Source organism: Dama dama, chromosome 1, assembly GCF_033118175.1.
Source record: "Dama dama isolate Ldn47 chromosome 1, ASM3311817v1, whole genome shotgun sequence".
In the NCBI taxonomy this organism is placed as follows: domain Eukaryota; kingdom Metazoa; phylum Chordata; class Mammalia; order Artiodactyla; family Cervidae; genus Dama; species Dama dama.
Genome location: NC_083681.1, coordinates 29,638,464 through 29,665,855, shown reverse-complemented (window position 1 = coordinate 29,665,855; position 27,392 = coordinate 29,638,464). Strand labels below are relative to the sequence as shown.

Genomic DNA, 27,392 nt, shown 5'->3' with positions numbered 1-27,392 from the left:
TCGGGTGATTGTCCGTTTCTACTTGTCTCTACACTTACTGGATTTTATCATTTGATGTTTTCTAATTGTTTCATGGGTGTGGGCTTTATTTTCTCTGAGAGGTCTTAAACTCTTTAGAGAATCTGCTTTAGGTCTTTTCTGTGAGTGTTGCAGTATCTGACTCCATGTGGGAAAATCCTTCACTGAATGGAATTCCTAGGGAATGGGGTGGCTGAACCTAGCTCCCAGACCTGGTTCCACCACACTTTGGCTGTGGAAGGTCAGGTTGATGGAGTTTCTGCTCTTTCCCAAGATATGAAATAGATATTCATTCATGCATTCATTCTCATCTGCTCAGGGACTAATAGTGGCCTAACACAAACTAAGAAGAATAAGACAGAAGCCCTGTCTTTAAGGAACAACAGTCTAGTTGGGGAGGTAAGATATGTAAACAAAAAATGACAATAGTCCCTGGCTCAAGCAATCCCAGGGATACTGTAGATGAGAGTTGATACATTTACCTCCCTGTCTAGAAGGTAAACTCTCAAAGAGTGAGCTGTATCTCATCCACTTCTATGTCTCTACTTTCTAGCCTTGAGTCTGGCACATAGGGGACATTAGATATTTGAGTTTGTTGTATGAAGGAACTGATAAATGAGTGAGCGGACCCAGGGTCAGTCATAGCATCACAGAGAGAAGTATGTAGGTACAACAAGGAAGGAGTTACTTTGTATCAGATTAAAAAAATATATATTTATTTTTTATTTGTTTATGGCTGCACTGGGTCTTCATTGCTGGGAGCTGGGTCAACTCTCTAGTCGTAACGCACGGGCTGCTCGTTGTGGTGGCTTCTCTTGTTGCTGAGCACAGACTCTAGGGTGCATGGGCTTCAGTAGCTGTGGCAGGCAGGCTCTACAGCACGTGTGATTCTGTGGTTGTGGCTCATGGGCTTAATTGCCCCACTGTGTGTGGGATCTTCCTGAACCAGGGATCAAACCTGTGTCCCTTATATTTTTGGCAGGCAGATTCTTAATCACTGAACCACCAGAGAAGTCATTTAGTAGATTTTTGAAGAAGGACTAGGAGCTAGCTGAGCAGACAGGGGAGGAAGGGCATTCCTGGAGGAGGAAACTTCGAAGGTCGAGACACCATGATGTGAAGCTCTTACACGGGGTCAGAGAAGCCTCGAACCTTGCCTGGTGCAGAATGGCTTGGGAAGGGTCGGGGCAGAGAAGAAAGGTGAGTGAAATTGTTATTCCTGGGCAGGCCACTTGGTGCTGTACACATTTAATCCTAAGCTTGTTCCTGCTTGCCAGCCCCTTCTTCCCAGCCTCCCATACCTGGCCTCTGCACTGCCTCTTGCTTCTGGGATGCAAACCTTTTAATATTCATTGAAGGCATTACTTCTTAAACTTTCATGTGCTCAAGAAACATCTAAGGATCTTGTTTAACATGCAGATTCTGATTCTTTGGGTCTGAGGTTGGACCTGTGACTCTGCATTTCTAAGAAGCTCCCAGGTGAAGCTGAGGATGCTGGTCCAGTAAGACAGTGGTACCCAGGGAGGCTCTCTGTAGCCTCAACTAAGAATTCCAAAGGTAAAAGGAAACCACCTTCCTTTGGGTTACTTGTAACATTCTCCCACCAGCAGGATAGAAAATTGAGTGCTGTCTAATCCAGTCTTCAGGGTTAAATGGCACTGGGTAGAAATGCTGAAAAGAGGGCCTCATTCCCCAGATAGCCCGTCTCCAATAGTGGTGTCTTCGTTTTGCAAACTATTGATTACCTCTTTGAGTTTCTGCTTCCCAGGCTTTTATTGACTCCTGGGGGAAGGCATACCTTTTTGAAGCAGATGGGCATCTGGAAGCCCGGCTGAGCTGTGGGGAGGCTCAAGGTCTGCTCTCCTCCCAACTCACCCTGCCAGGGTGCCTCTCCCCTGATCCATTGCCTTCTGACTCTTGGTCCTGGAGAGCTGAATTGGACAAAGGCTATACTAAGTCACAGGCTTGGCTTCTCCTAGCCAAATTCTGGATAGAGGCAAAGGAACTTCTAGATCTGTCTCTTAGATGTCCCCCAAATAGAAGCTTTTGGACCCAGTGTGAGACCAAGGGAGCTGGGTAAGCAAGCAGCTTTCCTGGGCCTCACGGGCATGCTCAACAGCATTAAGAAAAAGGAGGAGGCCGGCTACATCAAACTAAAACTCTCCGCCTGACATGTGCCTGCGGCAGCGTGGTGCTGCAGACTGGGACGGGGCTGAGGGGCTGGGGGGGAGCTGGGGCCCCTGGGCCATGCCGGTGTATCCCTGTGAGCGCACCTGAGAGCCAGGCCAGGCTGATGGCAGAGGAGGCCTGGGATCTGAGGGTTGTGGCCACCAGGAGACCCTTTTCTCCTAGGCTACCCCATCTGTCCTTCTCTGACTTCTCTGCCTTTGGGCTGTGAGCTCTGTGAAAGAGCCAGCTAGTGCCAGACTCTGGGGAAGTGAGAGAGGCACTTTGGTGACAGAGTCTCTGTGAGATCCAGGCACAGATAAGCTCAGAGGTCTTCTCCCCACATCTCTGCCTTCAGCAACTGCCACCCAAATTTGACCCACTTCACTCCTCCTCAACCTAGGACAGCTTCAGCGGCCTGGGCTAGATCTCATTGCCTTCTTGATAATGTGGATAATGTCCCATCCCTCTCCAAATTCACTCATTCATTCATTCAGGGTACCCTGGGCAGCTAGGCAGCACCTGTGTCTGCTCTGAGCTGAGCACTGTGCTGGCCTCTCATTTGATTCCTTTGTGCCCTGTCTCTTTCTGCATTCTGTTACACACACACACACACACACACACACACACACACACACACACACACACACACACACACACACAGAGGCATCTTGCTACATCTATTCTGGTTTTCTCTTCCCTATGTCTCTAAACAACCCAAGGGAAGTTCTCATGTCTCTCCCCTTCGTAACAGGTGATGTGGATTACTGGATACATGCAGTGTTTCACACAGACTACAGCTTGAGTCTTGACTCTGACCCTGCCCTTAACTATTAATATCATAGGTAACTTGAGTGGGCTCAAGTTAAAGATGGGCTAATAAAGGACAGAAATTGTATGGACCTAACAGAAGCAGAAGATATTAAGAAAAGGTGGCAAGAATACACAGAAGGACTGTACAAAAAAGATCTTCATGACCCAGATAATCACGATGATGTGATCACTCACCTAGAGCCAGACATCCTGGAATATGAAGTCAAGTGGTCCTTAAGAAGCATCACTATGAACAAAGCTAGTGGAGGTGATGGAATTCCAGTTGAGCTATTTCAAATCCTAAAAGATGATGCTGTGAAAGTGGTGTACTCAATATGCCAGCAAATTTGGAAAACTCAGCAGTGGCCACAGGACTGGAAAAGGTCAGTTTTCATTCCAACCCAAAGAAAGGCAATGCCAAAGAATGCTCAAGCTACCACACAATTGTACTCATCTCACATGCTAGTAAAGTAATGCTCAAAATTCTCCAAGCTAGGCTTCAGCAATACGTGAACCATGAACTTCCAGATGTTCAAGCTGGTTTTAGAAAAGGCAGAGGAACCAGCGATCAAATTGCCAACATCCGCTGGATCATCGAAAAAGCAAGAGAGTTCCAGAAAAACATCTACTTCTGCTTTATTAACTATGCCAAAGCCTTTGACTGTGTGGATCACAATAAACTGTGGAAAATTCTGAAGGAGATGGGAATACCAGACCACCTGACCTGCCTCTTGAGAAACCTGTATGCAGCTCAGGAGGCAATAGTTAGAACTGGGCATGGACCAACAGACTGGTTCCAAATAGGAAAAGGAGTACGTCAAGGCTATATATTTTCACCCTGCTTGTTTAACTTATATGCAGAGTACATCATGAGAAACGCTGGGCTGGAAGAAGCCGAAGCTGGAATCAAGATTGCTGGGAGAAATATCAATAACCTCAGATATGCAGATGACATCACCCCTATGGCAGAAAGTGAAGAGGAAATATAAAGCTTCTTGATGAAAGTGAAAGAGGAGAGTGAAAAAGTTGGCTTAAAGCTCCACATTCATAAAACTAAGATCATGGCATCTGGTCCCATCACTTCATGGGAAATAGATGGCGAAACAGTGGAAACAGTGTCAGACTTTATTTTTTTGGGCTCCAAAATCACTGCAGATAGTGACTGAAGCCATGAAATTAAAAGACGCTTAGTCCTTGAAAGGAAAGTTATGTCCAACCTAGACAGCATATCAAAAAGCAGAGACATCACTTTGCCAACAAAGGTCCGTCTAGTCAAGGCTATGGTTTTTCCAGTAGTCATGTATGGATGTGAGAGTTGGACCATAAAGAAAGCTAACCACTGAAGAATTGATGCTTTTGAACTGTGGTGTTGGAGAAGACTCTTGAGAGTCCCTTGGACTGCAAGGAGACCCAACCAGTCCATCCTAAAGATCAGTCCTGGGTGTTCCTTGGCATCTCTTAGCCATGATGAATTCTACCACAAAGGCTTGTGGGTAGAGCATCCCTTGACATCACTCCCCCTTTAACCTCCAAGGAGCCTTTCTGTGCACATGTGGTTGGGGAGATCTCCTGACTTCAAGAATGAGAAATATGTGGTCTAGGCAGGGCCCAGCCTCCTCCCTTAATTATCCTGCTCTTATATTATATTAGGGCTTCCCTGGTGGCTCAGATGGTAAAGAATCTGCCTACAATGCAGGAGATCCAGGTTGGATTCCTGGGTTGAGAAGACTCCCTGGAAAAGGGAATGGCTACCCACTCCAGTATTTTTGCCTGGAGAACTCCATGAACTGAGGAATCTGGTGGGCTACAGTATTATATCATTTTTATTATTGTTGTAATTATTGAACAACAGCATGTAATTATAATTCACTCATATAATTATTCACATATATAATGAATATTATATGAATATATAATCATATATATTATTAATAGTTCATATAATTATTGAACAACAACAATTATTATTGTTGTGTTAGTCACTCAGTTGTGTCCAACCCTTTGCACCCCCATGGACTGTAGCCCACCAGACTCTTCCGTCCATGGGATTCTGTAGGTGAGAGTACTGGAGCGGGTAGCCATTCCCTTCTCCAGGGGATCTTCTCGACCCAGGGATCGAATCTGGGTCTCCTGCATTGCAGGCAGATTCTTTACTGTCTGAGCCACCAGGGAATTATATTATTAATATATATGTATATATTATATTGTTCCACAGGGAATGGATCTCCAACTGCATTACCCTGGGGTGGAGCATCTGTCTCCTGTTTCACTACCATGTGTAGACTGGACAGCTAGTGGGAAGCTGCTGTGTAACATGGGGGGCTGAACTCATCCTCTGTGACGACCGGGAGGGGTGGGATGGGAGGAGGGAGGGAGGCTCCAGGGGGAGAGGACGTTTGTATACACTGATTCATGTTGCTGTACGGCAGAAAGCAACACAACATCGTGAAGAAGTTATACTCCAATGAAAAAATAAACTTAAGGAAGAGAGAAGAAATCAGTTCTTCCAGCCTTACAACGAGGCAGAGACTTGCTCAGACTTGGTACAGTCAATGCTCTAAGAAGCAAGTGGCTCTCTCTTGATTCTTCAGTGGCCCATCACAAGTGCGTGTAGTGGCTGCATGAGAATCTGTGTTCTCCTCAAATGTCTCCTTGGAAGACTGGGTACTACACCCCAAATTCTCTTACGATTTTAGCTTATTTCCTTCTTCTTCTTTTTTCAAAGGAAGTATTTTCCAACATGCACAACAAAAGAGTGAACATACAGTAAACCTTTGCATCCATCTCTAGTTTCGACAGTCAACAACTACTATGTCTCCTATGTCACTGACCTCCCCCCATAATTTTTTTTCTTGGAATATCTTAAAGCAAATTTCATCTATCCTATCTTTTCAACTATGAACATTCCAGTGTATATAACAGAAAAATGTTAAAGAACATAACCACAATTTTTTTTATTACACTCCCCAAATGAAGTATTCTTTGTTAATGTAATCTAACACCCAGTCCATATTTGTTTTCTCCCCAGTGATCTCAACAATGTCTTTTTACTATTGATTTGATTGAATCAGGATTCCCCAAAAGTTCACATTACATTTGATTATAAGGTCTCTTAGACATTTTTACACCAATCTGCTGTTCTGTTTTCAGTGGAAATGCTAGAAAAATGAGGAAGTTCTTACTTCCTGAAAATCTCCCAGCCTACTTCCTGAACCCATTCCAAGTAAACAAAAATTATCATCTCCTTTTTTGGGTGTTTTTAAATGACAAAAAAGAATTCACCCCGCAGCAGCTTTGAGATAAATGGGTTCCTCAAACAACTTTCAAACCCCAACAATCATTCCAGTGAAGAAGAAAGGCAGGCCATACTTTAGTGCTGCTGTTGGAGGGACTTTTTTCTTTGCAGAAAGACTTTTTTATGCCCTCCCACCTGCTTTTCGAAATCCACCAACCACAAAATTTACTCCATCCACTTTTTTCTCTCTCCCTTCCACACTCCCTCTCTCTTTTTAGCAGCAACATACAAGCCGGCCATATTAGAGAGATGGAAATAAAGCTTCCTTAATGTTGTATGTGTCTTTGAAGTACATCCGTGCATTTTTTTTTTTAGCATCTAACCATTCCTCCCTCGTAGCCCTCGGCCCCTCAAATCACCCTCTCCCCTAGCCCACCCGACAAACATCTCAGTCTGAAAATGCACAGAAATGCCTGGCTACCTCGCCCTGCCTTCAGTCTCACGGGGCTCACTCTCTTTTTCTCTTTGGGTAAGTCAGACTGCACATCTGCATGCTCCTGAGGGGTCCAGAAGTGCAGCTGCAACAGGAGGAGGATGGGGGCCGGGGGCAGGAAAGAAGACATTGCTTGTGCTTCCCTTGGTGTCCTTGGGGAGAGAGGTGCTGGGACTGGGGGACTGCATAATGCTGGGGTGATCTGGTCACAGAAACGCTGGGTCAGGGGATCTGAGTGCTTCCCCGAGGTGTCAAGAGAGGTGATTTTTCTGTGGATTTCCCTGAAATGGACCTATGTGTGGGTGGGGGCAGGGGGTAAGTTGATCTGCAGAGCCTCTTCATGGATTTTTGCTTTCAGCTGCTACAGATGATCTGGGACTTAATGTCTGTGAATCTTCAGAATCTGGTGGATTTAGGGTATTGAAAAGAGTATTCGGTGGTGGAGTAGGGGGCAGAAAGTTGAGTCTGGGTCTGGCTTCCTGTAAATCTGTACCACTGATTTGTTGCTGTGTGTGGGGGCGTAGGTGGGAAGCAGGCTTGAGGAATGATCTCTGCATTGGGATGAGAACTGCTGAAGCAGGCACTGATGAAGAAACTCTCCGGCTTGGGCCAGATGGAGTGGAGGAGGGGTCAGGTGAAGGGATCAGGAGAAAAAAAAAAAAGCAACTCATGGACTGAGGGTGGTTGTGGCCCTTTAGATCATGTCTCCAAACTGCCCAGCACCGCCCCCACCGCCCCCCTTGCAGACTGTCAAGAGATCCAAATGCTAATTTCATACCTGGCCACTCATGGACTTCCTGGTGGGTAGATGGGCGAGGGAGTTACTTGCAAACCTGCTTTCTAGGTAGTTTCACTCTTGCTTTTGAACTTACTCATTGCTGGCGTAGCAATTGAGGATCCAGTCCAAGGACTGTCAGTGGGAATATTCCCTGTCACAGTCTCTTTCTCACTCCCTCTCTTTAACCCTCTTTCTCTCTCCTTCTCTGGCATGCTGTGCTGGCTATTGGTGGTGCTAGTGGTAAAGAACCCTCCTGCCAATGCAGGAGACATGAGACGCGAGTTCAGTCCCTGGGTGGGGAAGGTCCCCTGGTGGAGGGCATGGCAACCCACTCCAGTATTCTTGCCTGGAGAATCCCATGGGCAGAGGAAGCTGGCAGGCTACAGGCCATGGGGTCACAAAGAGTCGGACATGACTGAAGCGACTTAGCATACATGCTGGCTATTGGGCTGGAGTGCTAAACAGAGACAGCACAGGGCCCCTGGCAGCCTGCACGATGAGGCAAACAAGCTTTGCTGAATTATTGGATGTATTAGCAGGGCAGGAGTGTTACAGAAGCTCGGGTGGTAGAAAGATGGATTCCATCTGGGTTTAAAGCCACCTTTGTCATTTACTTTATACTATTGCCAAGTTACTCACCTTTCTTGGGTGAACTGAAGAATATATACTGCCTGGGGTTTTTTGAGTCTGGCACATAGCAGGTGCTCAATGCTTTTCACATGCCCATGCACTGCGTATCTTGTTTAGTCCTGAGGCAATTGGTAATCATGTGGGGTAGATATGCTGTGATTCTCATGGTACAGATAAAGAAACAGGCACAGATAAGTCACTTGCCCAATAGGCTCACAGGAATAGTTTAAAGGGAGTTGAGATTTGAACCCTTGGTGGTCTGACTTCAGCCCATTCTTAACCACTGAACTCTACTGCCCCCCAGTGTTTGAGAAATGGTACTGCTATGCTAAAAATGGGCTTCTCTGTTAGCTCAGCTGGTAAGGAACCAGCCTGCAACGCACTAGACCCTGGTTTGATCCCTGGGTCAGAAAGATCCTGTGGAGAAGGGATAGGCTATCCACTCCAGTGTTCTCGGGCCACCCTGGTGGCTCAGATGGTAAAGAATCCGCCTGCAGTGCGGGAGACCTGAGTTCGATCTGTGGGTTGGGAATATCCCCTGGAGGAGGAAATGGCAACCTACTCCAATATTCTTGCCTGGAAAATCCAATGGACAGAGAAGCCTGGCGGGCTACAGTCCATGGGGTTGCAAAGAGAGAGACACAACTGAGCGACTAAGCACAGCACAGGCTAACAATAATTTGGATTAAAGAATCTTAAGTACGGTCAAGAAGAGGGGAGCTGGGTGTGTGACCAGTGTATAAGGAGATGGGGAAGCAGGACAGGCGATCTCTTCTGGGAATTAGAGAGAGCTTCCTGTGGGAGGGAGAGCCTTCCCTAAGTGAAGAAAGGGAGGGTGTCTGGGGGACCTGAACCAGGGTGTGGCTCAGGGGAAGATAGAGTCTGGGGTGAAGAAGTCAGGGTGTGGGCTGTGAGGTGGTGGTGGGAGGAAGCTAAAGCTTCTGCAAACCTGGATGGGGGAGGATGCAAGAGTGAGGCCCTTGAACTTGAACTTGGTTGGTGCTGTGATGAGGCATGCTCTGGCACCCCAAGGCCAAGGAGTCAGGTGGACAAGGAAACTTTGGTGGCTGTAGCAGCAACAGTCCCTGAGATGGGGGGATGCCACACGTGATAAGGGCGGGGCTATGACAAGGCTAGGTTTGTGAGGATGACCGTAGAGCTGACAAAGGGGCAGGGGACAGCTGGTCAACCTGCGGTACCCATTGCAGAAGCACGTGAGACTTGTCCTCAATTAGAAGCAATCCAACTGATTGATCTTTCCTAGAGTTTTTCTCTAGACCCTTGGCTCTGTAGTCACTGGACTGGTCACCAAAGTCTGGATTATGTTGTCGTCATTGTTTAGTCACTAAATTGTGTCCGACTCTTTTGTGGACACTGTAGCCCACCAGTCTCCTCTGTCCATGAGATTTTCCCAGGCAAGAATACTGGAGTGGGGTGCCATTTCCTTCTCCACTGGATGTTCCCAACCCAGGGATCGAACCTGTGCTTGGGAGGTGGATTCTTTAGCACTGAGCCACCTGGGAAGCCCCTGGGTCATGTTAGGCAAGGCCTAGAAAGTGGAGTCTGGTCCTCACTCAAGCCCACTGTACATGGACAAATGGGGGAAAAGGCCTTCCTTTCCCCCTACAGACTTTATTGAGTGTCCACTGTGTGTCATTCACTGTTCTAGGACCAGGGGTGTCAAGATGGATAAGAATCAGCTCCCCAGAGTCTCCAGAGGGATTCGGGAACATAAATAACAATGCCACATTACACGTGCTATGAAACAACAGCAATGGTGATAATAAGAGCAGCTAACATTTGGTGAGGCTGACCATGTACCAGGCACTGCCATGAGCTTTATGTTTTAGTATTTAATCCTCACAACAGCCCTAGGAGGTAGGGCCTATTGTTGTCTCCCGTTTTACAGATGAGGAAGCTGAGGTATTGGGAGGTGGACCATCTTGCCTAAGATCAGAGCAGGGTACGAGAGCGCCAGTCTTGGCCATGATACTGCTCTGCCTTCTGGTCTGGAAGGCTGGGGAGAAGGCTCAGGCACTGGGGAAGTGATGCCTTGTTAGCTGGGGGCTGCAGGATAAGCAGGAGGGCTCAGGTGCAGCAGGGTGAATGAGCATCCCAACCTGGAGCAAAAACTCGTGCAAAGGCATGGAGGAGTGGAAGAAGGTGGTGTTTTCAGAAAAGTAAGAACTCTGGAGAAGGGAATAGCAACCCACTCCAGTATTCTTGCCTGAAGCACCCCACGGACAGAGGAGCCCGGGAAGCTTCAGTCCATGGGGTTGCAAGAATTGGATGTAACTTAGCGACTAAACCACAGAAGAACTCTGGAGTCACTGGAGTGGAGGAAGTGTGGAGGGTTGGGAGCTGGAAATGAGGCTGGGATGCTGGTTGGCCCCGGATGGTTAAAGGCTTGGAAGCCCAGGAGCCTGGACAAGATCCTGAAAGTACCAGGGAGCCAGCGGTGGTTGGGGGTGAGGGGTGATAAGGACAAGGGTTCTCATGGCTGCATGGGGGTGGCCTGGCCTGGGAGGGGAGACCTGAGGTGATGGGTCTAAATGGTAAGGCAGCCCAGGAGATGGACTGCATGTCACACTCACCTGGGAGTCAGGGGCAGCAGGAGACCGTGTGCTCCAGAAGAAAGTGAAGTCGCTCAGTTGTGTCCGACTCTTTGCGACCCCATGGACTGTAGCTCACCAGGCTCCTCCGTCCATGGGATTTTCCAGGCAAGAATACTGGACTGGGTTGCCATTTCCTTCTCCAAGGGATCTTCCTGCTCCAGAAGGGTTGGAGGTAATTTCTCTGCTTAGACAAACCTTTTTTTTGTTTTGTTTTAACCAAGAAAAAAAGTAATCTACCTCATAGACTGGAAGGAGGCATGAGGACAATTCTAGTCTCTGTAGGAAAGTGTTTGACAGGTAATGAGCAAATGTTCATGATCTCTGCAAGATGGGCCATTGTATGACATGGGGCCCATGGTGCCCAGATGCGTCTAGGAGAAAATGAGCGGGCCCGGGCCCTGGTAATGTTTTGGAACTAAGCTCAAAAGCCACATCCTTACTCTACCCCTGTTGATCATGTCCTTTCTGTGAGCTGAAATTCAGGAGACCCAGGCTCCAGACCTGGTACCAAATGGGACAACCAGGAAGACGATGGGCTCCCCTTGTATGGTGCACGTGTGCTAAGTTGCTTCAGTCATGTCAGACTTTTTGTGATCCTATAGCCCACCAGGCTCCTCTGTCCATGGGATTCTCCAGGCAAGAATACTGGAGTGGGTAGCCATGCCCTCCTCCAGGGGATCTTCCAAACCCAGGGATCGAACCCACATCTCTTACATCTCCCGCATTGGCAGGGGGGTTCTTTACCACTAGTACCACCTGGGAAGCCCCCTACTGAATGGAAGTTCATTTTAAATAAGACCAATCCCCTCTGGCCAGCCTGGGGGCTGACAGTTATGGTACAGGACCTGCCTTGCAGACAGCAGGTGGCCTGGTCTCTGGGACCCCTTGGAACAAAACCCACACCCTCACGCAATCTCCACCCCTCAAACCTCTCTGTCTGGAGCCTGGCGGTCTGGGTTCCAATCTAGCTTTGTCACTTACTAGCTGTGAACTTGGGCTATTCATTTAACTTTCTTGTGCTCCATTTCTTCACCTGGAAAGTAGGGGGTGTGTTAAAACAGAGCCTGGCACATGGTAAGTGCCTTGTTGTTATCATTATGAAGTCCTTTTGTGGCCTGAGCTGTGGATTCTGCTACTTTCCTGAAGCAGCAGAGTTCATCAGGAGCCCGGAAGTTTGCTCAGAGCTCTGCCTGTGTTGCATGATGATTTACTCATCTTTAAAGGAGCGCCTGGATTGGTGAAAGGACGTCAAGACTTTGCCCTGAGCTGGGATCCCGGGAGACCTCAGGTGGAAGTAGGCGCTGGACAGGGAGTCAGGGACCACGACTCTGGCCCCGGCTTGTCCCTCTCCGCTGTGTGTCTTTCTCAGGCCTCCCTTTCCTCGTTGGTAAAATGATGGAGCTGGATCTGTTGTGATACAATTCCTGAGTTTCCCTCTGCAGTTGGGAATTGACGGTTGACCTCTCTGGCCGCTAGAGGGCACACGTGTCCGCCTGGTGCCTCCTGCCGGACGTGCGGTAGAGATGCCGCAGGGACCCGCATTGCACCTCTCTGGCTGCCTCCCTCCTGCGGGCCAGAAAAGGCCCTTCGCTCCCCAGGGTCCCGACCTCCCCGAAGAGTGCTAGCTTCTACAAGATGGAGGGGGTTCCTGGTGGGGTTCAAGTTCTGTGTGTGGAGTGATGTCGTGGGCTGGGGCGGGACAGAGGCAGGGATGGGTCACCCAGATTCACCCGCCCTACTCTCTAATGTCACTTGGAGGCTCCTTTGGCTCAGGAGCCCTGGGAAAGGGCAGACCCTTCCCAGGGAAGGTGCTAGAGAAGCAGGGTGTTCCCGGGATATGAGGTAAGCTCAGGACAAGGCCCTGCCAGGCTCCTTCCCTGCAGATTCCTCCGCCTCTGCAGAGCGGGGGTGGAGATGGCATTTGCCGCACACCTCCTCCTAGCCTGGCACCGAGCTCGGTGCTTTCATAACGCTGTGAGTGGGGAGGTAAGAACTGGGCTTTGTTCTTCTGGGCTCAGCCTCCCCAGTTTATATTCCCCTGACGTGCACCTCAGCACACCTAGCAGCCTGTCCTTGCAGGTGGGGCCGCCTGTCTGCCCCCGCTGTCTACGGTTAGGTCCTGACCTCCGGGGCCAGGGTTTCAGAGCATCCCCTGTTCTTAAGTGCTGCCTACTGGGCCCTGGCCACTCATCCCGAGGGATGAGCTGAGCGGAAGGACTTTGCTATCCCTGCTTCCAGGCTGCAGTGCGGTTGCGTCTGGGGTGGGGCTTCCGCAGCTTGGCACAAAAAACAGCTTCTGCAGAAGGAGTGCCCTGTGCCAAATCCCAGGCCAAGGGGCTGTCCTGAGGGGCCAGGCTCCAAGGCGCCCCTGCCAGAAGAGTGCTCCGGAAGCCCTTCCTTCTATGGGGCAGAATTTGAGGAGAATTTAAGGCTACCTTTTGCTTTATTTTTTAATTTTTGGGGGCCCATGCTGTGCAGCTTGCGGGATCTTAAGTTCCCTAACCAGGGGCTGAACCCCCAGCCACCGCAGTGAAGTGCGGGTCCTAAGCACTGGGCCGCCAGGGAATTCCTCTCCCCTTTGGTTTGTATGTTTTGTCTTATTTAATTGTTATAATAACCCCAGCAGGTAGGTATCATCGGTGCATTTTACACAGGAGGTGCCTGAGGCTCAGAAGGTGGAAGAACCTGCCCACGTTCTCCCAGCTGATAGAAGGCAGAGCTAGGATTGAACCGTGTCTAGTGGGAACTCTGTGCCTCCTAGCTGCTCCCTGGGCACCCTCTAGTGGCTTCCTATCTCAAGAATGGCAGCCTGGTCCCTGCCTAAGTCTGGGACCTCAGCTCTTTCCACCTGCCCCTTTGATCACCTGCTGGGTTGTGCCCCAGACACGTGATGCTCATTCCAACCACTGGAACTTTCCTCTGGATGTTCTCCTGCCCCAGATTCCTTCAAAATTTGAAAACTTCTTACTCCCTCACTCGAGTGGGGGGTCACCTACAGGGCACCCCTTGGGGAAGCCTTCCCTGACTTTTGATGTCAAACAGCACCCTGCACCTTATATTATTTACAGCCCTTGCTGTGTATCACTAAAGTTACATTATTATCTTTTCCCTGTTAACATCTGTCCCCCTCCCTAGAATACAAACTCAGTTAGGGCATCTCTGCCTGCTTCCATCACAGCAATAACCCTGGGACCTAGACTGAGTGTCTAGGGGGGCAGAGAAGGTGATTTAGAAATGTTTGGTAAATATTTGGTATATGGGTGAATGGATGATTGATACTTAGTATTACTGTTTCTCTTCTATGTTGTTGTTTAGTCACTCAGTCCTGTCTGACTCTTTGTGACCCCATGAACTGCAGCATGCCAGGCTTCCCTGTCCTTCACTATCTCTCAGTTTGCCCAAACTCATGTCCATTGAATTGATGATGCCAGCCAACTATCTCATCCTGTCATCCTCTTCTCCTGCCCTCAATCTTTCCCAGCATCAGGGTCTTTTACAGTGAGTCAGCTCTTCGCACCACGTGGCCAAAGGAATGAAGCTTCAGCCTCAGCATCAGTCCTTCCAATGACTGTTCAGGGTTGATTTCCGTTAGGATTGACTGGTTTGCTCTGCTTGCTGTCCAAGGGACTCTCAAGAATCTTCTCCAGCACCACAGTTCAAAAGCATCTGTTCTTTGGCACTTAGTTTTCTTTATGGTCCAACTCTCACATCCCTACATGACTACAGGAAAACCATAGCCTTAACTATATGGATCTTTGTGAGTAAAATGAGGTCTCTGCTTTTTAATATGCTGTCTAGGTTTGTCATAGCTTTTCTTCCAAGGAGCAAGCTTTTTTAAAAAAAATTTCACGGCTGCAATCACTGTCCACAGTAATTTTGGAGCTCAAGAAAATATTATCTGCCACTTTTCATTTTTTTCCCCCATATTGTTTCCATGAAGTGATGGGATCATATGCCATGATCTGAGTTTTTTGAATGTTGAATTTTAAGCCAGCTTTTTCACTCTCCTCTTTCACCCTCATCAAGAGGCTCTTTAGTTCCTCTTCATTTTCTGCCATAAGTGTGGTGTCACCTGCATATCTGAAGTTGTTGATACTTCTCACAGCAGTCTTGATTCCAGTTTGATTCATCCAGTCCATTCATCCACTGGCATTTCGCAGTCCAGGCCTGATGTCTCCAAAAGGGACTCCTGTCCTTGTAGACCCATCAGTTGATCCCTTTGAATTGTGCTTGTTCTTCTGTTCAGCTGCCATCCCCACCCTGGGGAAGAGGAGGGAGCTGGGCTGGGATGAGTGCACAGGCTTTCCTCGGCCCTGGGGTATGCGGGATGAGGCCTCTGCATCTGTCCTCCAGCCTGCGTGCCCTGGAGACATTGCAGCTGCAGCTGGAAGGGCATGGGCTCTGCTGAGATGGTTGGAAGCGGTGGGAAGAAGGGGAAACCTAGGCCAGCACAATGCAGCGCCTTGTCCAAGGTCTTCAGCCATCAGGTGGCCATGACAGTCCTGTGGCATCATGACAGTCCTTGGTGTCTTGACAGCCAGGTAGAGGGAGGGCTTGAGGCCATCTGTCTGTCCCTGGCTTGACGGATGCTTTGATCTCTCTTCACCCCAGCTTTGTCCTTCCCCCCACTTCTCTCCAAGGGCCACATCAGGCACCCCATATGAGTTTTGCCTCCCCACTCCACCCCACCCCCTGACAAATTGCAGCCACAAGGGACTCAGCCAGCTGCCCGAGCTCTGCTCCCCTCCCCGGCAGCGTCAGCCAGAATCCTCACTGGGTGTGACTTTGTCCACAGTGCCACCAGGGAGGAGCATGGAAGTCACAGTACCGAACACCCTCAACGTCCTCAATGGCTCTGATGCCCGCCTGTCCTGCACCTTCAACTCCTGCTACACCGTGAACCACAAACAGTTCTCCCTGAACTGGACTTACCAGGAGTGTAACAACTGCTCCGAAGAGATGGTGAGCCCTGGGATGGTGGTAGGGGATGGGGGAGGAGGCAGGAGCCCCACAGCATGAAGCCCCCCTTTCCCACCACCTGTCCCTGCCTTGGACCAGGACTGCGGCATACCCTGGTGGGGTATACCCTGCTCCCCAGGGCATCGGCAGAGGTGTGTTGTCACACCTGGGTGGCCCTGGGAGGGCAGCAGAGATCTGGAGGTGACTGCCTCCCTTCCAGGTAAAGGGGGGGGGGGGAGGAGGGGGTCCTGCTGTCCTTGCAGCTCCTTGCTCATCCAGCCCCCCCCCAACCCCGTCCTGTCCTTCGCCCCCACTCAGTTTCTCCAGTTCCGCATGAAGATCATTAACCTGAAGCTGGAGCGGTTCCGAGACCGCGTGGAGTTCTCGGGGAACCCCAGCAAGTATGACGTGTCAGTCACCCTGAGAAAAGTGCAGCTGGAGGATGAGGGCACCTACAACTGCTACATCATGAACCCGCCCGACCGCCACCGCGGCCATGGCAAGATCTATCTGCAGGTCCTCATGGAAGGTGAGAAGCTGCTGGGGGGCCTGCCCATTCCCAGCCCACTACTCTCCAGCAGGGCTAGTGGGCGCCTTGGGAGAGGCTGTGCCCTCCTGAGGGGTGGGAGCCACAGCGTGTGCTGGGTGGAAGGCATCTGTTCTACTCCTTCCAGTCCTTGAGGACTGTGTCTCTGAGAGTCCTGATGATGCTATCCATCATGATCATGACCTTAAGAATCCTGAGAACAGCTTTCATTTATTGGACACTTACTATGTCTCAGTTATAGGTACAGGTACACTCTCTATATGCATTATCTCATTTCGTCTTCATACAACCCTTACTCATCCCCATTTTACAGATGAGAAAACCAAGGCTATGTAAGGTACCTAAGGTCACACAGTAAATAGTACAGCGACTTCCCTGGTGGTCCAGTGGTTAAGACTCTGTGCTCCCAGTCCAGATGGCTTGGGTTCGGTCCCTGGTCAGGAAACTAGATCACACATGCTGTAACTAAGACTTTGCATGCTGCCGCTAAAGATCCCACATGCCACAACTAAGGATCACACATGCAGCAACAGATTTGGTGCAAATAAATAATTTAAAAAGAACTTTAAAAAATAGTGCAATCAGACATTGCTATATTTAAAATGGATAACCAGTGAGGACCTACTGTAGAGCCTATGGAACTCTGTTCCATATTATGTGGCAGCCTGGAAGGGAGGGGAGTTTCAGGGAGAACAGATACATGTCCATGTATGGCTGAGTCCCTTCGATGTTCACGTGAAACTGTACAACTGTACAACACTGTTTATCGGCTAAGCTCCAATATAGAATAAAAAATTTATAAAACAAATTGGCAAATTTGTTAGTGTTGCCAAAATGTTACTAATTGGTCAAACTGTGAAGAGTATATGGGAGTGCTGCAGCTTTTCTATATTTTACTTTTTAAAAATTAAAATTTTTGTTAAGAGAAGTTTTTAATAAAAGAAATGTTACTCAGTTCAATTCAGTTCAGTTGCTCAGTCATGTCCGACTCTGCGACCCCATGAATCGCAGCATGCCAGGCCTCCCTGTCCATCACCAACTCCTGGATTTCACTCAAACTTATGTCCATCGAGTTGGTGATGGCATCCAGCCATCTCATCATCTGTCGTCCCCTTCTCCTCCTGCCCCCAATCCCTCCCAGCGTCAGGGTCTTTTCCAATGAGTCAACTCTTCACATAAGGTGGCCAAAGCATTTGGAGTTTCAGCTTCAGCATCAGTCCTTCCAATGAACACCCAGGACTGATCTCCTTTAGGATGGATTGGTTGGATCCCTTGCAGTCCAAGGGACTCTCAAGAGTCTTCTCCAACACCACAGTTCAAAAGCATCAATTTTTCAGCCCTCAGCTTTCTTCACAGTCCAACTCTCAGATCCATACATGACCAATGGAAAAACCATAGCCTTGACTAGACAGACCTTTGTTGGCAATGTAATGTCTCTGCTTTTTTAATATGCTATCTAGGTTGGTCATAACTTTCCTTCCAAGGAGTAAGCATCTTTTAATTTCATGGCTGCAATCACCATCTGCAGTGATTTTGGAGCCCCCCAAAATAAAAACTGACACTGTTTCCACTGTTTCCCCGTCTATTTCCTATGAAGTGATGGGACCAGATGCCATGATCTTAGTTTTCTGAATGTGGAGCTTTAAGCCAACTTTTTCACTCTCCTCTTTCACTTTCATCAAGAGGCTTTTTATTTCCTCTTCACTTTCTGCCATAGGGGTGATGTCATCTGCATATCTGAGGTTATTGATATTTCTCCCAGCAATCTTGATTCCAGCTTCGGCTTCTTCCAGCCCAGCGTTTCTCATGATGTACTCTGCATATAAGTTAAACAAGCAGGGTGACAATATACAGCACTGACGTACTCCTTTTCCTATTTGGAACCAGTCTATTGGTCCATGTCCAGTTCGAACTGTTGCTTCCTGACCTGCATATAGGTTTCTCAAGAGGCAGGTCAGGTGGTCTGGTATTCCCATCTCCTTCAGAATTTTCCATAGTTTATTGTGATCCACACAGTCAAAGGCTTTGGCATAGTCAATAAAGCAGAAGTAGATGTTTTTCTGGAACTCTCTTGCTTTTTCGATGATCCAGAAGATGTTGGCAATTTGATCTCTGGTTCCTCTGCCTTTTCTAAAACCAGCTTGAACATCTGGAAGTTCACGGTTCACATATTGCTGAAGCCTGGCTTGGAGAATTTTGAGCATTACTTTACTAGCATGTGAGATCAGTGCAATTGTGTGGTAGTTTGAGCATTTTTTGGCATTGCCTTTCTTTGGGATTGGAATGAAAACTGACCTTTTCCAGTCCTGTGGCCACTGCTGAGTTTTCCAAATTGCTGGCATATTGAGTGCAGCACTTTCACAGCATCATCTTTTAGGATCTGAAATAGCTCAACTGGAATTCCATCACCTCCACTAGCTTTGTTCATAGTGACGCTTTCTAAGGCCCACCTGACTTCACATCCCAGGATGTCTGGTTCTAGGTGAGTGATCACACCATCGTTATTATCTGGGTCATGAAGATCTTTTTTTGTACAGTCCCTCTGTGTATTATTGCCACCTCTTCTTAATATCTTCTGCTTCTATTAGGTCCATACCATTTCTGTCCTTTATCGAACCCATCTTTGCATGAAATGTTCCCTTGGTATCTCTGATTTTCTTGAGGAGATCTCTAGTCTTTCCCATTCTGTTGTTTTCCTCTAGTTCTTTGCTTTGATCGCTGAGGAAGGCTTTCTTATGTTTCCTTGCTATTCTTTGGAACTCTGCATTCAAATGGGAATATCTTTCCTTTTCTCCTTTGCTTTTTGCTTCTCTTCTTTTCACAGCTATTTGTAACGCCTCCTCAGACAACCATTGTGCCTTTTTGCATTTCTTTTCCATGGGGATGGTCTTGATGCTGTCTCCTGTGCAATGTCATGAACCTCCATCCATAGTTCATCAGGCACTCTGTCTATCAGATCTAGTCCCTTAAATCTATTTCTCACTTCCACTGTATAGTCATAAGGGATTTGATTTAGGTCATACCTGAATGGTATAGTGGTTTTCCCCACTTTCTTCAATTTAAGTCTGAATTTGGCAATAAGGAGTTCATGATCTGAGCCACAGTCAGCTCCCAGTTTTGTTTTTGCTGACTGCATAGAGCTTCTCCATCTTTGGCTGCAAAGAATATAATCAGTCTGATTTTGGTGTTGACCATCTGGTGATATCCGTGTGTAGAGTGTTCTCTTGTGTTGTTGGAAGAGGGTGTTTGCTATGACCAGTGTGTTCTCTTGGCAAAACTCTATTAGCCTTTGTCCTGCTTCATTCCATACTCCAAGGCCAAATTTGCCTGTTACTCCAGGTGTTTCTTGACTTCCTACTTTTGAATTTCCTGGTGGCTCAGCTGGTAAAGAATCCGCCTGCAGTGCAGGAGACCTGGGTTCCATCCCTGGGTTGGGAAGATCCCCTGGAGAAGGGAAAGGCTACCCACTCCAGTGTTCTAGCCTGGAGATTTCCATGGAGTGTATAGTCCATGAGGTCGCAAAGAAGTGTTATTAAAGAAGTGTTTAAAAAAAAAAAAAAAAGGGAAAGCCGTACAGTCGGGACTCAGATTGGGTCCATTGGCCTCAAAGCCCATGCTCTTGGATACAGTATGGGGCCTCCCACCCCTGGGGATTTCAGGTGCCCTGGGATTATGGGGTGGGCGGGGCGCTGAAAGGCTGGGTAGATTTTTGGCTTTGCCTAGCTTTCCCAGAGGAGAGTGAAGTCAGGACCACCCGCGCGCGCTGCAGGGAGCAGGGGCCAGCGGGCGGGGCTCCCTTCTCCAGCCCTAGCGCTCAGCGGGTCTGTCTCCGCTCTTCTCCAGAGCCCCCCGAGCGCGATTCCACGGTGGCCGTGATCGTGGGCGCCTCCGTCGGAGGCTTTCTGGCTGTGGTCATCTTGGTGCTGATGGTGGTGAAGTGCGTGAGGAGGAAAAAAGAGCAGAAGCTGAGCACGGACGACCTGAAGACGGAGGAGGAGGGCAAGACCGACGGGGAAGGCAACGCGGACGACGCCAAGTAACGGCGGGCGGCCCGCGGCCCCCGCCCGCGCGCGCTCCGGCCCTCCGCCCCGCCCGCCCGCCCTCCCTCCGTGTGCCTCCCCCGAGCCCGGACCCAGGGCCCGCCGGGGGCCTCCTCCTGAGCCCCTCCTCCCTGTCCCCTGCACCAAGAGCGACCCACCTCTCTGTGACTTGAGAAACCTGCCGGGCGTCTGGGAAGTGTGGGCCCTGGGTGGGGCCGGGGGGAAGGAGAAGCGGGGTGAAAACTGCCGGCCCCTGAGAGGAGGCAGGAGGCCTGCGGGAGGGGCGCGGACAGAGGGCAGGAGCCCGCTGCGCAGCCTGCCCAGGGCGTGGGCTGATCTGGCGGTGGCTTCAGGGGGGGCCTGAAGGTGGGACAGGGCCCTGGGGCTGCCCCTCCGAGGCGGGGGCGCGAGGCCCCGGGCGGCCTCGTCACGGGGGTGGTGACGGCTTCCTGGAACTTGGGGGCTTGCTGAAGGAAACCTGTGCGTTTCCTGGGTGTGGAAGGAACGGGAGCCGGGGCTGGAGGCAGCCAGAGACAAGCCTTGGCCGGCGGAGCTCTACTCCTCGCCCTTCCCCCCCTCGTTTGCTTCCACAGACGCCCCGGGTCTCCACTGGCTGCCAAGCGAGAGAAAAGTACCCAAGGGCTGCTGAGCGAGGCCGTGGGGCCGGGGTCGCGTCTGTCTGCTGGTGGCCCCTTTTCACCACAGTTACCCACTAACAGGAGATGAAGTTCAAAGTTAGCGGAGACAGACAAGGGTCTGGGGCTCTGTTGTGGCATGGAGTTCCCGGTCAACTGCCTTCTCGCCCAGGGTGGCGGCTCTCACGGGGCCAGGAGCCGCCTCAGGTGTGGAGAGGAGGAGGGAGCGGGTGGGAGCCACGTCGGAGGAGCTGGTGTGCAGAGCGGAGGGCTTCTGCTCAAACATTCCCGTGACCCTCAGCAGGATTTCACCTGGCTTTTGGCCCCGAGGGAAGCCTCTGAGACCCTGTGGCCATGTCACATCTGGAGCCATGTTACACCCTCCCCCGCCTGGACGATTTCTCTCTGTGGAGAGAGCAGAGTAGCATTTGTGGGGAGCCAACTTTCACTGCCATTTTACTCACACGGAGAGGGAACTGCTTAAACCTCAGGAGAGGATGAAAGAGAGAAACTGCCTTGGAAGGCCCTCGGAGATCAACTAGCCTAGTCACTCATGCTACAGGCCGAGAGACTGAGGGTCAGAGTCACAGAAACCAGGGGCCCTGCTTCTCCTTGGGTTTCTCAGTTTCCAGTTTGAATCAACAGAGCTACAGTTTGTGGAAGAGATGAGGGGAGGGAGTCGGGCTCCTCCAGCCCCGCTCACCTCTTGGGAGCCCAGCCCTCGGGCTGTGACTGAGGCTGGGATGGGGTGATGGCAGTGGGAGGGCAGAGCTGGCGGAATGCCCCACCCTGCCCCAGGCGTACCGTCTGCAGTGCTTCCCAATCTTTCTCAGAGCTCAGGCCCTGCTCAGGTTCAGGGAGTCAGTGCCCAGGACTCCAGAACCCGAGTCTGGGTAAATGGGGCGGAGACAGAACTCCAGCAGCCTCTGGGACCATTCTCTGCCTCTGCCCAGCAAAGGGGAGAGAGCAATAGAATATGGACGATTCACTTTAATTCACTTCAACTCATCATCCATTTATTGAGCATCTCCTATGTGCCAGGCACTGTGCCAGGTGCTGGGGATGTACACAAAGCCATAACAGAGCTGGGAACCGCTAGGTCAGCACTGTCGGGAACCAAGATTTTTTTTTTTTTGGTGCATCTAATTCCACCTCTGCAGCTACTGCTTCCAGGGCTGGGGTAGGAGAAGAAGGAAGAAATTCCAGAATCTGGGCCCTGGGAAGGGAAGAAAGGAAGGGAAAAGGGAGGATAATACAATAGGGAAGAGGGTGAGAGGCCAGGCAGAGTGCGCACAGAGCGGGGGATGGGCCACAGCCTGAGAGCTCCAAGGTGGGATGAGTCCGGCTCACTTGGAAATCCTAAGTCATCAGTACCTAACTGCCAATCAACACACTGCCAATGGGGGGTGGGCTAAGCCCCCAGGATGCCTGGGGTGGCTGGACATTGCCCATCCTTGAAGCCAACCAGCCGGGAGGGGAGAGGTGGGTGGTGGGCACCTTGATCTCCAGCCGAGATCAAGGGTGGTTGTGATAACATGTCTGCCCCTTGCAGATTTCGCTTTCTTGGGCAACTTCTTAAGTGCTCTCCTCTTCCAGGATGAGGAAGGATCTGTGCAGATGCTGGGAACTCTTCTTTTTCATAACATTTAGGGGAATTATTTGCAAGATTCCCTAGGTTTATTCTAAGAAATTCTACTCTCTATAAAAGAAGCCTGAGACTTTCAGGTTCCTTCCTTTCTCTGCCCTGACCTGGAGGGTCCTAGGGAGAGCAGTGCCTCTCCAGGGGCCTCAGACACCCGAGCCGATGGGGAGGGACCAGGAACCACCTTTGTCCCAGGTGCCCATCTTCATATGCTCTTTCTTCCCAAGCCTCTTAAGAGCCTCTTCCAGAGGCCTCATGGAGCTACCTCCCCCAAGGCAATGAGGTTGGGAACAAAACGGGGCTTCTGTGAGTAGAGGTGGGAGGCCAGTGAGATGTCCCCTCGGCACCCTGCTTTCTAGTGTGTACCTCCTCCTGCACCGTGGGGCTCAAGCCCTACTTCTGGCTGCACATTCCCATCACTGCACTCCGCTGGTTTTCTCAACTGCTCCTGCCTCTCCTGCTCTCTCGGAACCCCCTACCTGCCTCTTTCTCCTAATTAAGAGTCCCTGTAAAGAGAGATGGGCTGGCCAACCCATGGGATTTAGCTTATGAAGAACAGAGCACACTTTTTCAGGACTGAAATGCCTTGAGGTGCCTTGGAACTGGTTTTGGAAATAGCTGTCTGCCCCCTGGCTCTGGGCTAATCACAGTTTATTCTCGATTTATAAAAAGGAGAAGCTGGATCCGTATTTCTCCTTGTGAATCTCCTTGGTGAGGCCAGGCTGGTAAGTATTTGCAAGGTCAGGTTAAGCAGATGGACAAATGAAAATACTGGCTAGGTCCAAAAAAGATAGTCCCAGGCCATAGGAATGGCTTGATGCAATTGGAACAGGTGATGAATCAAGAGATTTTTCTTCCTATCTGTGTCTTAAGGATAGACAGCCTGTGTCTTTTGCTGTGCCTCTTGCTGATGTTGTCCTTTATTGAAGCTTGCCGATGCATTTGTACATAGTCTATATATAGGTAGAGATATATTATATATACAAATATAGGACATCTCACTACATCCACCCCAAAAGTTACATTGGGTGGGGGCGGAAAACAATCATTTCTCAATGTTTTGAGTTGATTCACCAAAGGCAAATTATGGAATGTTCTCATGGCTGTTTGTGCACTTGGAGGGGAAAACACAGCTACTCATGCATTTTCTAGGACTGATGTGCTATGTGGTGATGGAAGAAGTGGTGGGGAGAGAAACTCAGGTTGTCCTCTGTGACCCAACCGCTGTGAGGCGTCTGCTTTTGGGAGCAGACTGAGTTTCTTCCGCAGTGTGTCTCCTTGCTTGGATGTATTGGCTGCAATAAACAGACGGTCTCCCCTGAACCTCTCTCGAGTGTGACTTTTTTCAGGGGGTGGGGCAAGTTGAAGCAGTGCCAGGACTGTCACAGGGGCCCCTGTTACTCCTTTCCTGGTGACGTCACTGATGCTGCCAGGTCCCCATCAAGGATGAGGTCGTTCCACTCCCCTTTTGTTGTCAGATGTTTCCTCTTTTCCCCTCGTGGCCTTCCCAGAATCCTGGCAGACTCCATCCACCTTGAAAGCACCCTGGGGACAGGGTGGCTAAACACCCACTTCTTGGAGGGCTTTTGGTTATTTCTGGATGACAACAACACTTCAAGCCCCCAAGGCTGACTGTCATGCCGGTGCTGTCTACTCTTTCTGAGGGTGGATGGGCCATCCTTCCTGCTCCCTGTTGCTAAGCTGCATCTGACTAGGCAGACATCTCTTTCATCTGCTTCAGGCTCAAGGAAAATAAGACAACAGCTGGTGCAGAGTCTGCCCTCATGCAACTTCACGGATGAGGGTGGCTGCGGGGAGGAATCAAGTTGCTCATGTCCCACCTGCGAACTGCTATATCCTAGTTATGCATTGATAAGTCAGCCCTCAATTTAGGACCAAAAGCAACTGCCTGGCCCAGGGGTTCTGCTTCCCCTAGACACATACAGTCTTTTTCTCTCTTGCCTCCTGTTATTATGTTTCTCTTTGCATTTTTCTCTCTCTTACGCACAGACACACACAGACACAGACACACACAACCCCTTGCCTAGGAAGCTTACCTAGGCAAGAAAAGCCTCAATTTTCTGAATGTCAAGGGAATGCTGAAGTGGTTGGTTCCTGTTTTTTTCTTGGTTTCTTTCTCATTTCTGCCTGCTCCCCAGTAATCCAAAGACCTTCACCAGTGGTGAGTGGTCAGATGCATTTTAGAATATTCCAGGAGGAGCCTAACACTCATAGTCCTAATGCTGGCAGCTGCTCCCCAAGAAAGAAGCCAGATAGAAGGTGGCAGCCTTAAGCAGAGGTGTCTGGTATTTGACAGAACTGAAGCTACCTTAGTTTAAAAGGATGTCTGTCCTCGGAGACCCTGGGTCCTTCCAAGGACCTGATGTTAGATAGGATGCTTCTTTCTAACAGGGAAACTGACGCAGGTGATGTGGACTCAGGAGTAGAAGGTGCTAGGGTTCTGGCTGGTTCCTTCTGGGTGGACACAGCATCTAACTCAGCCCAGGGCTTTTCCATCAGCGCCTTGGAGGACACCTCAGAGCTGGGCCTGGCTTGTGGGAGTCTTCCCTTGTGGCTCAGCATTAAAGAACCCGCCCACCAATGCAGGAGTGTGTTTGATCCCTGGGTCGGGAAGATCCTCTAGAAGGGGAAATGGCAGCCCACTCCAGTGTTCTTGCCTGGAAAATCCCAGGGACAGAGGAGCCTGGTGGGCTACAGTCCATGAGGTCACAAGGAGTTGGACATGACTTAGAGACTAAACAGTAACAACTGGCTTCTGGGAGGGCTGGGTTTGGCTCAGGTGTCTGCCCTAAATTGATATTTTGGGCCCTGTGGGGAGGTTTGTTTCTGATTGCTGAAGGCACTGCCGTGTCCGGGAAAGGCTAGCTCCCACCTGGGTGTTCAGAATTGCTCACCAGCCTCCCGTGGCCCCAAGTGGAAGTGCCTGTACAAGAGCCTCCCTGTCCCCACTGTTCCTTGGCTTCCCACCGGAGCCCCCGTGTGGCTCATGCCATCGGCCTGCCCACAGCCAGTTGCCATGGAACAGGAGTCTATGTGCTGGGCCTGAGTCTCTAGGACCAGTTTTAGAGGCCAGAAGAATGGCAGAGGTGGGGAGGGAGTAGATCTTTACATGAGACGGGTCCTAGGGACTACTTGACCAAGTCTCCTGATTATCCTGAAGGGGAAACTGAGGACCAGATTGGGGAAGTGACTTGCTTAAGGCCACTTGATGAGTCCAGGACAATCTAGGATCTCCCAGCAGGCTCCAGGTCGCCTGTTCTTCCCACAGCCCACATCTCATCTGGGCCTAGCGCTTGGCACAGCTCCGCACAGCAGCACACACCAGCCCAGGCGCCTGCCTGCCCCTCCCCAGAGGGCTTGAATTGCACAAGAGGCCCCATGCTTCTTGTCAGTGTGCAGTTTTTAAAGCTGAGGTTCAAAAAGGGTAAGTAATTCTCCCAAAGTCACACAGTAGGCTATTGACAGAGCTTGGCTTTAGTTGCCTTTCTGGGTCCTCTTCTACACCCCAGTAGAGTGACTTTCCTCAGGCTGGTGTGTGTCCAGTCCCTCTTAGACCACTTGTCTTCCTTCCATCTTGCAGGGTGGGGGTGGTATCTAGAAACCTTTAGGTGAGAGGAAGCAGGAGCAGGGCCTGGTGAAATGTGGGCTGGGCAGCCGGATGGAGGAGCATGGGCCCCCACTAGGTCTCCTGCCCTCCTCCTCCTTTGGCATTTCAGGACCTCAGAAGGTCCATGCTGGCTGGGCTCTGCAGGCATGCTTCTCAGATGCCCTAGTGGCGTTGCCCTGCACAGACCTCACCCTGATGCCCGCCAGTTTCTAGTCACTCCTGCCTGCTACGATGCTGATGTGCAAGGCTCCAACCACCTTTTAGCCCAGGCTCCAGTCACCCAGTGATTGAGGGTCCCAGAGGGTGATGGGGAAGGAAGCTCATCTTAGAACTAGATCCTGGCATCTTGACACGGCACATAAACTTGTGCCAAAACAGGTTAGTCTAGCCTCGAACCCTGCTCCTCTGCGGGGCCAAGGACGTCTCTGTCTAGGAAAGAGAGAAAGACTGTGGGATGGAGGTGGTGGGACTGGATGATTTGAGTGCTTCCACTAGGCTAGTAGTGGGAAGCCTCACAAAGCAGCTTCTTTTCTCCGGCCATCATGACCTTGAGGGTCCATGAGGTGCTAGGGAAGGGGGGCAAGTGGACACTGGATGCTCTGCTTCCGTGGGAGGGCCTTTCCCTTTTGCCTCATTGGCAAATCACCTTTGTCCTGACCGTAGCTGCCTCTGCTTCTCAGCCGTGACAAATTCCCTGTGAACAGGTGGCGTGAGGACTAAGAACTGTTTGCCTCAACAGATTGAGAGCCCCCTGTGGGCAAATGGACAAATGAAGAGGGTGGGTTCCGCTCGCAGGAGAAGTGTACGTCACAGCTGACGCCCAAAAGTGGTCAGGGCTGTGGCCCCAGGGGAGAGGGATTAGCCTTGTCCTGTTCTGTCCCAGGGTGAAACATTAGAGCTGGTGGACAGAGGCGGGTACAGATCTAGCGTAAGTCAGAGCTGTGCAGAGGGTTGAGTTTCTTTCAGGTAATGAGATCGCCACCCCGGAAGGTCTTCAAGCCTAGCTTGGGGGTGTTGTCCAGAAGATGCATATATTAGGGCATACTTTTAGATGCTGTCTAAACTTACTGGCAATGACCCTCTGCCGCTGTCATCTTAGGATTCAAATGACAAATGTGGGATTAACTCTTGCTTGGCTGAAGATGAACAGGACACATGCAAGGGCAAATTCCTGTCTGGCTGCTGTGTTCCTC

At 50.2% G+C, this 27,392-nt stretch overlaps 1 protein-coding gene across 1 annotated transcript; it reads left to right on the top strand.

The window, feature by feature from the left end:
• The first annotated feature begins 6,253 nt into the window (after positions 1–6,253).
• On the top strand, positions 6,254–20,294 carry SCN2B (sodium voltage-gated channel beta subunit 2). The gene is made up of 4 exons (XM_061129300.1): positions 6,254–6,761; positions 15,544–15,710; positions 16,026–16,236; positions 20,098–20,294. Exons 1-4 carry the CDS (start codon positions 6,692–6,694, stop codon positions 20,292–20,294), a joined length of 645 nt encoding a protein of 214 aa, XP_060985283.1. The 5' UTR covers positions 6,254–6,691.
• Positions 20,295–27,392: the final 7,098 nt, after the last annotated feature.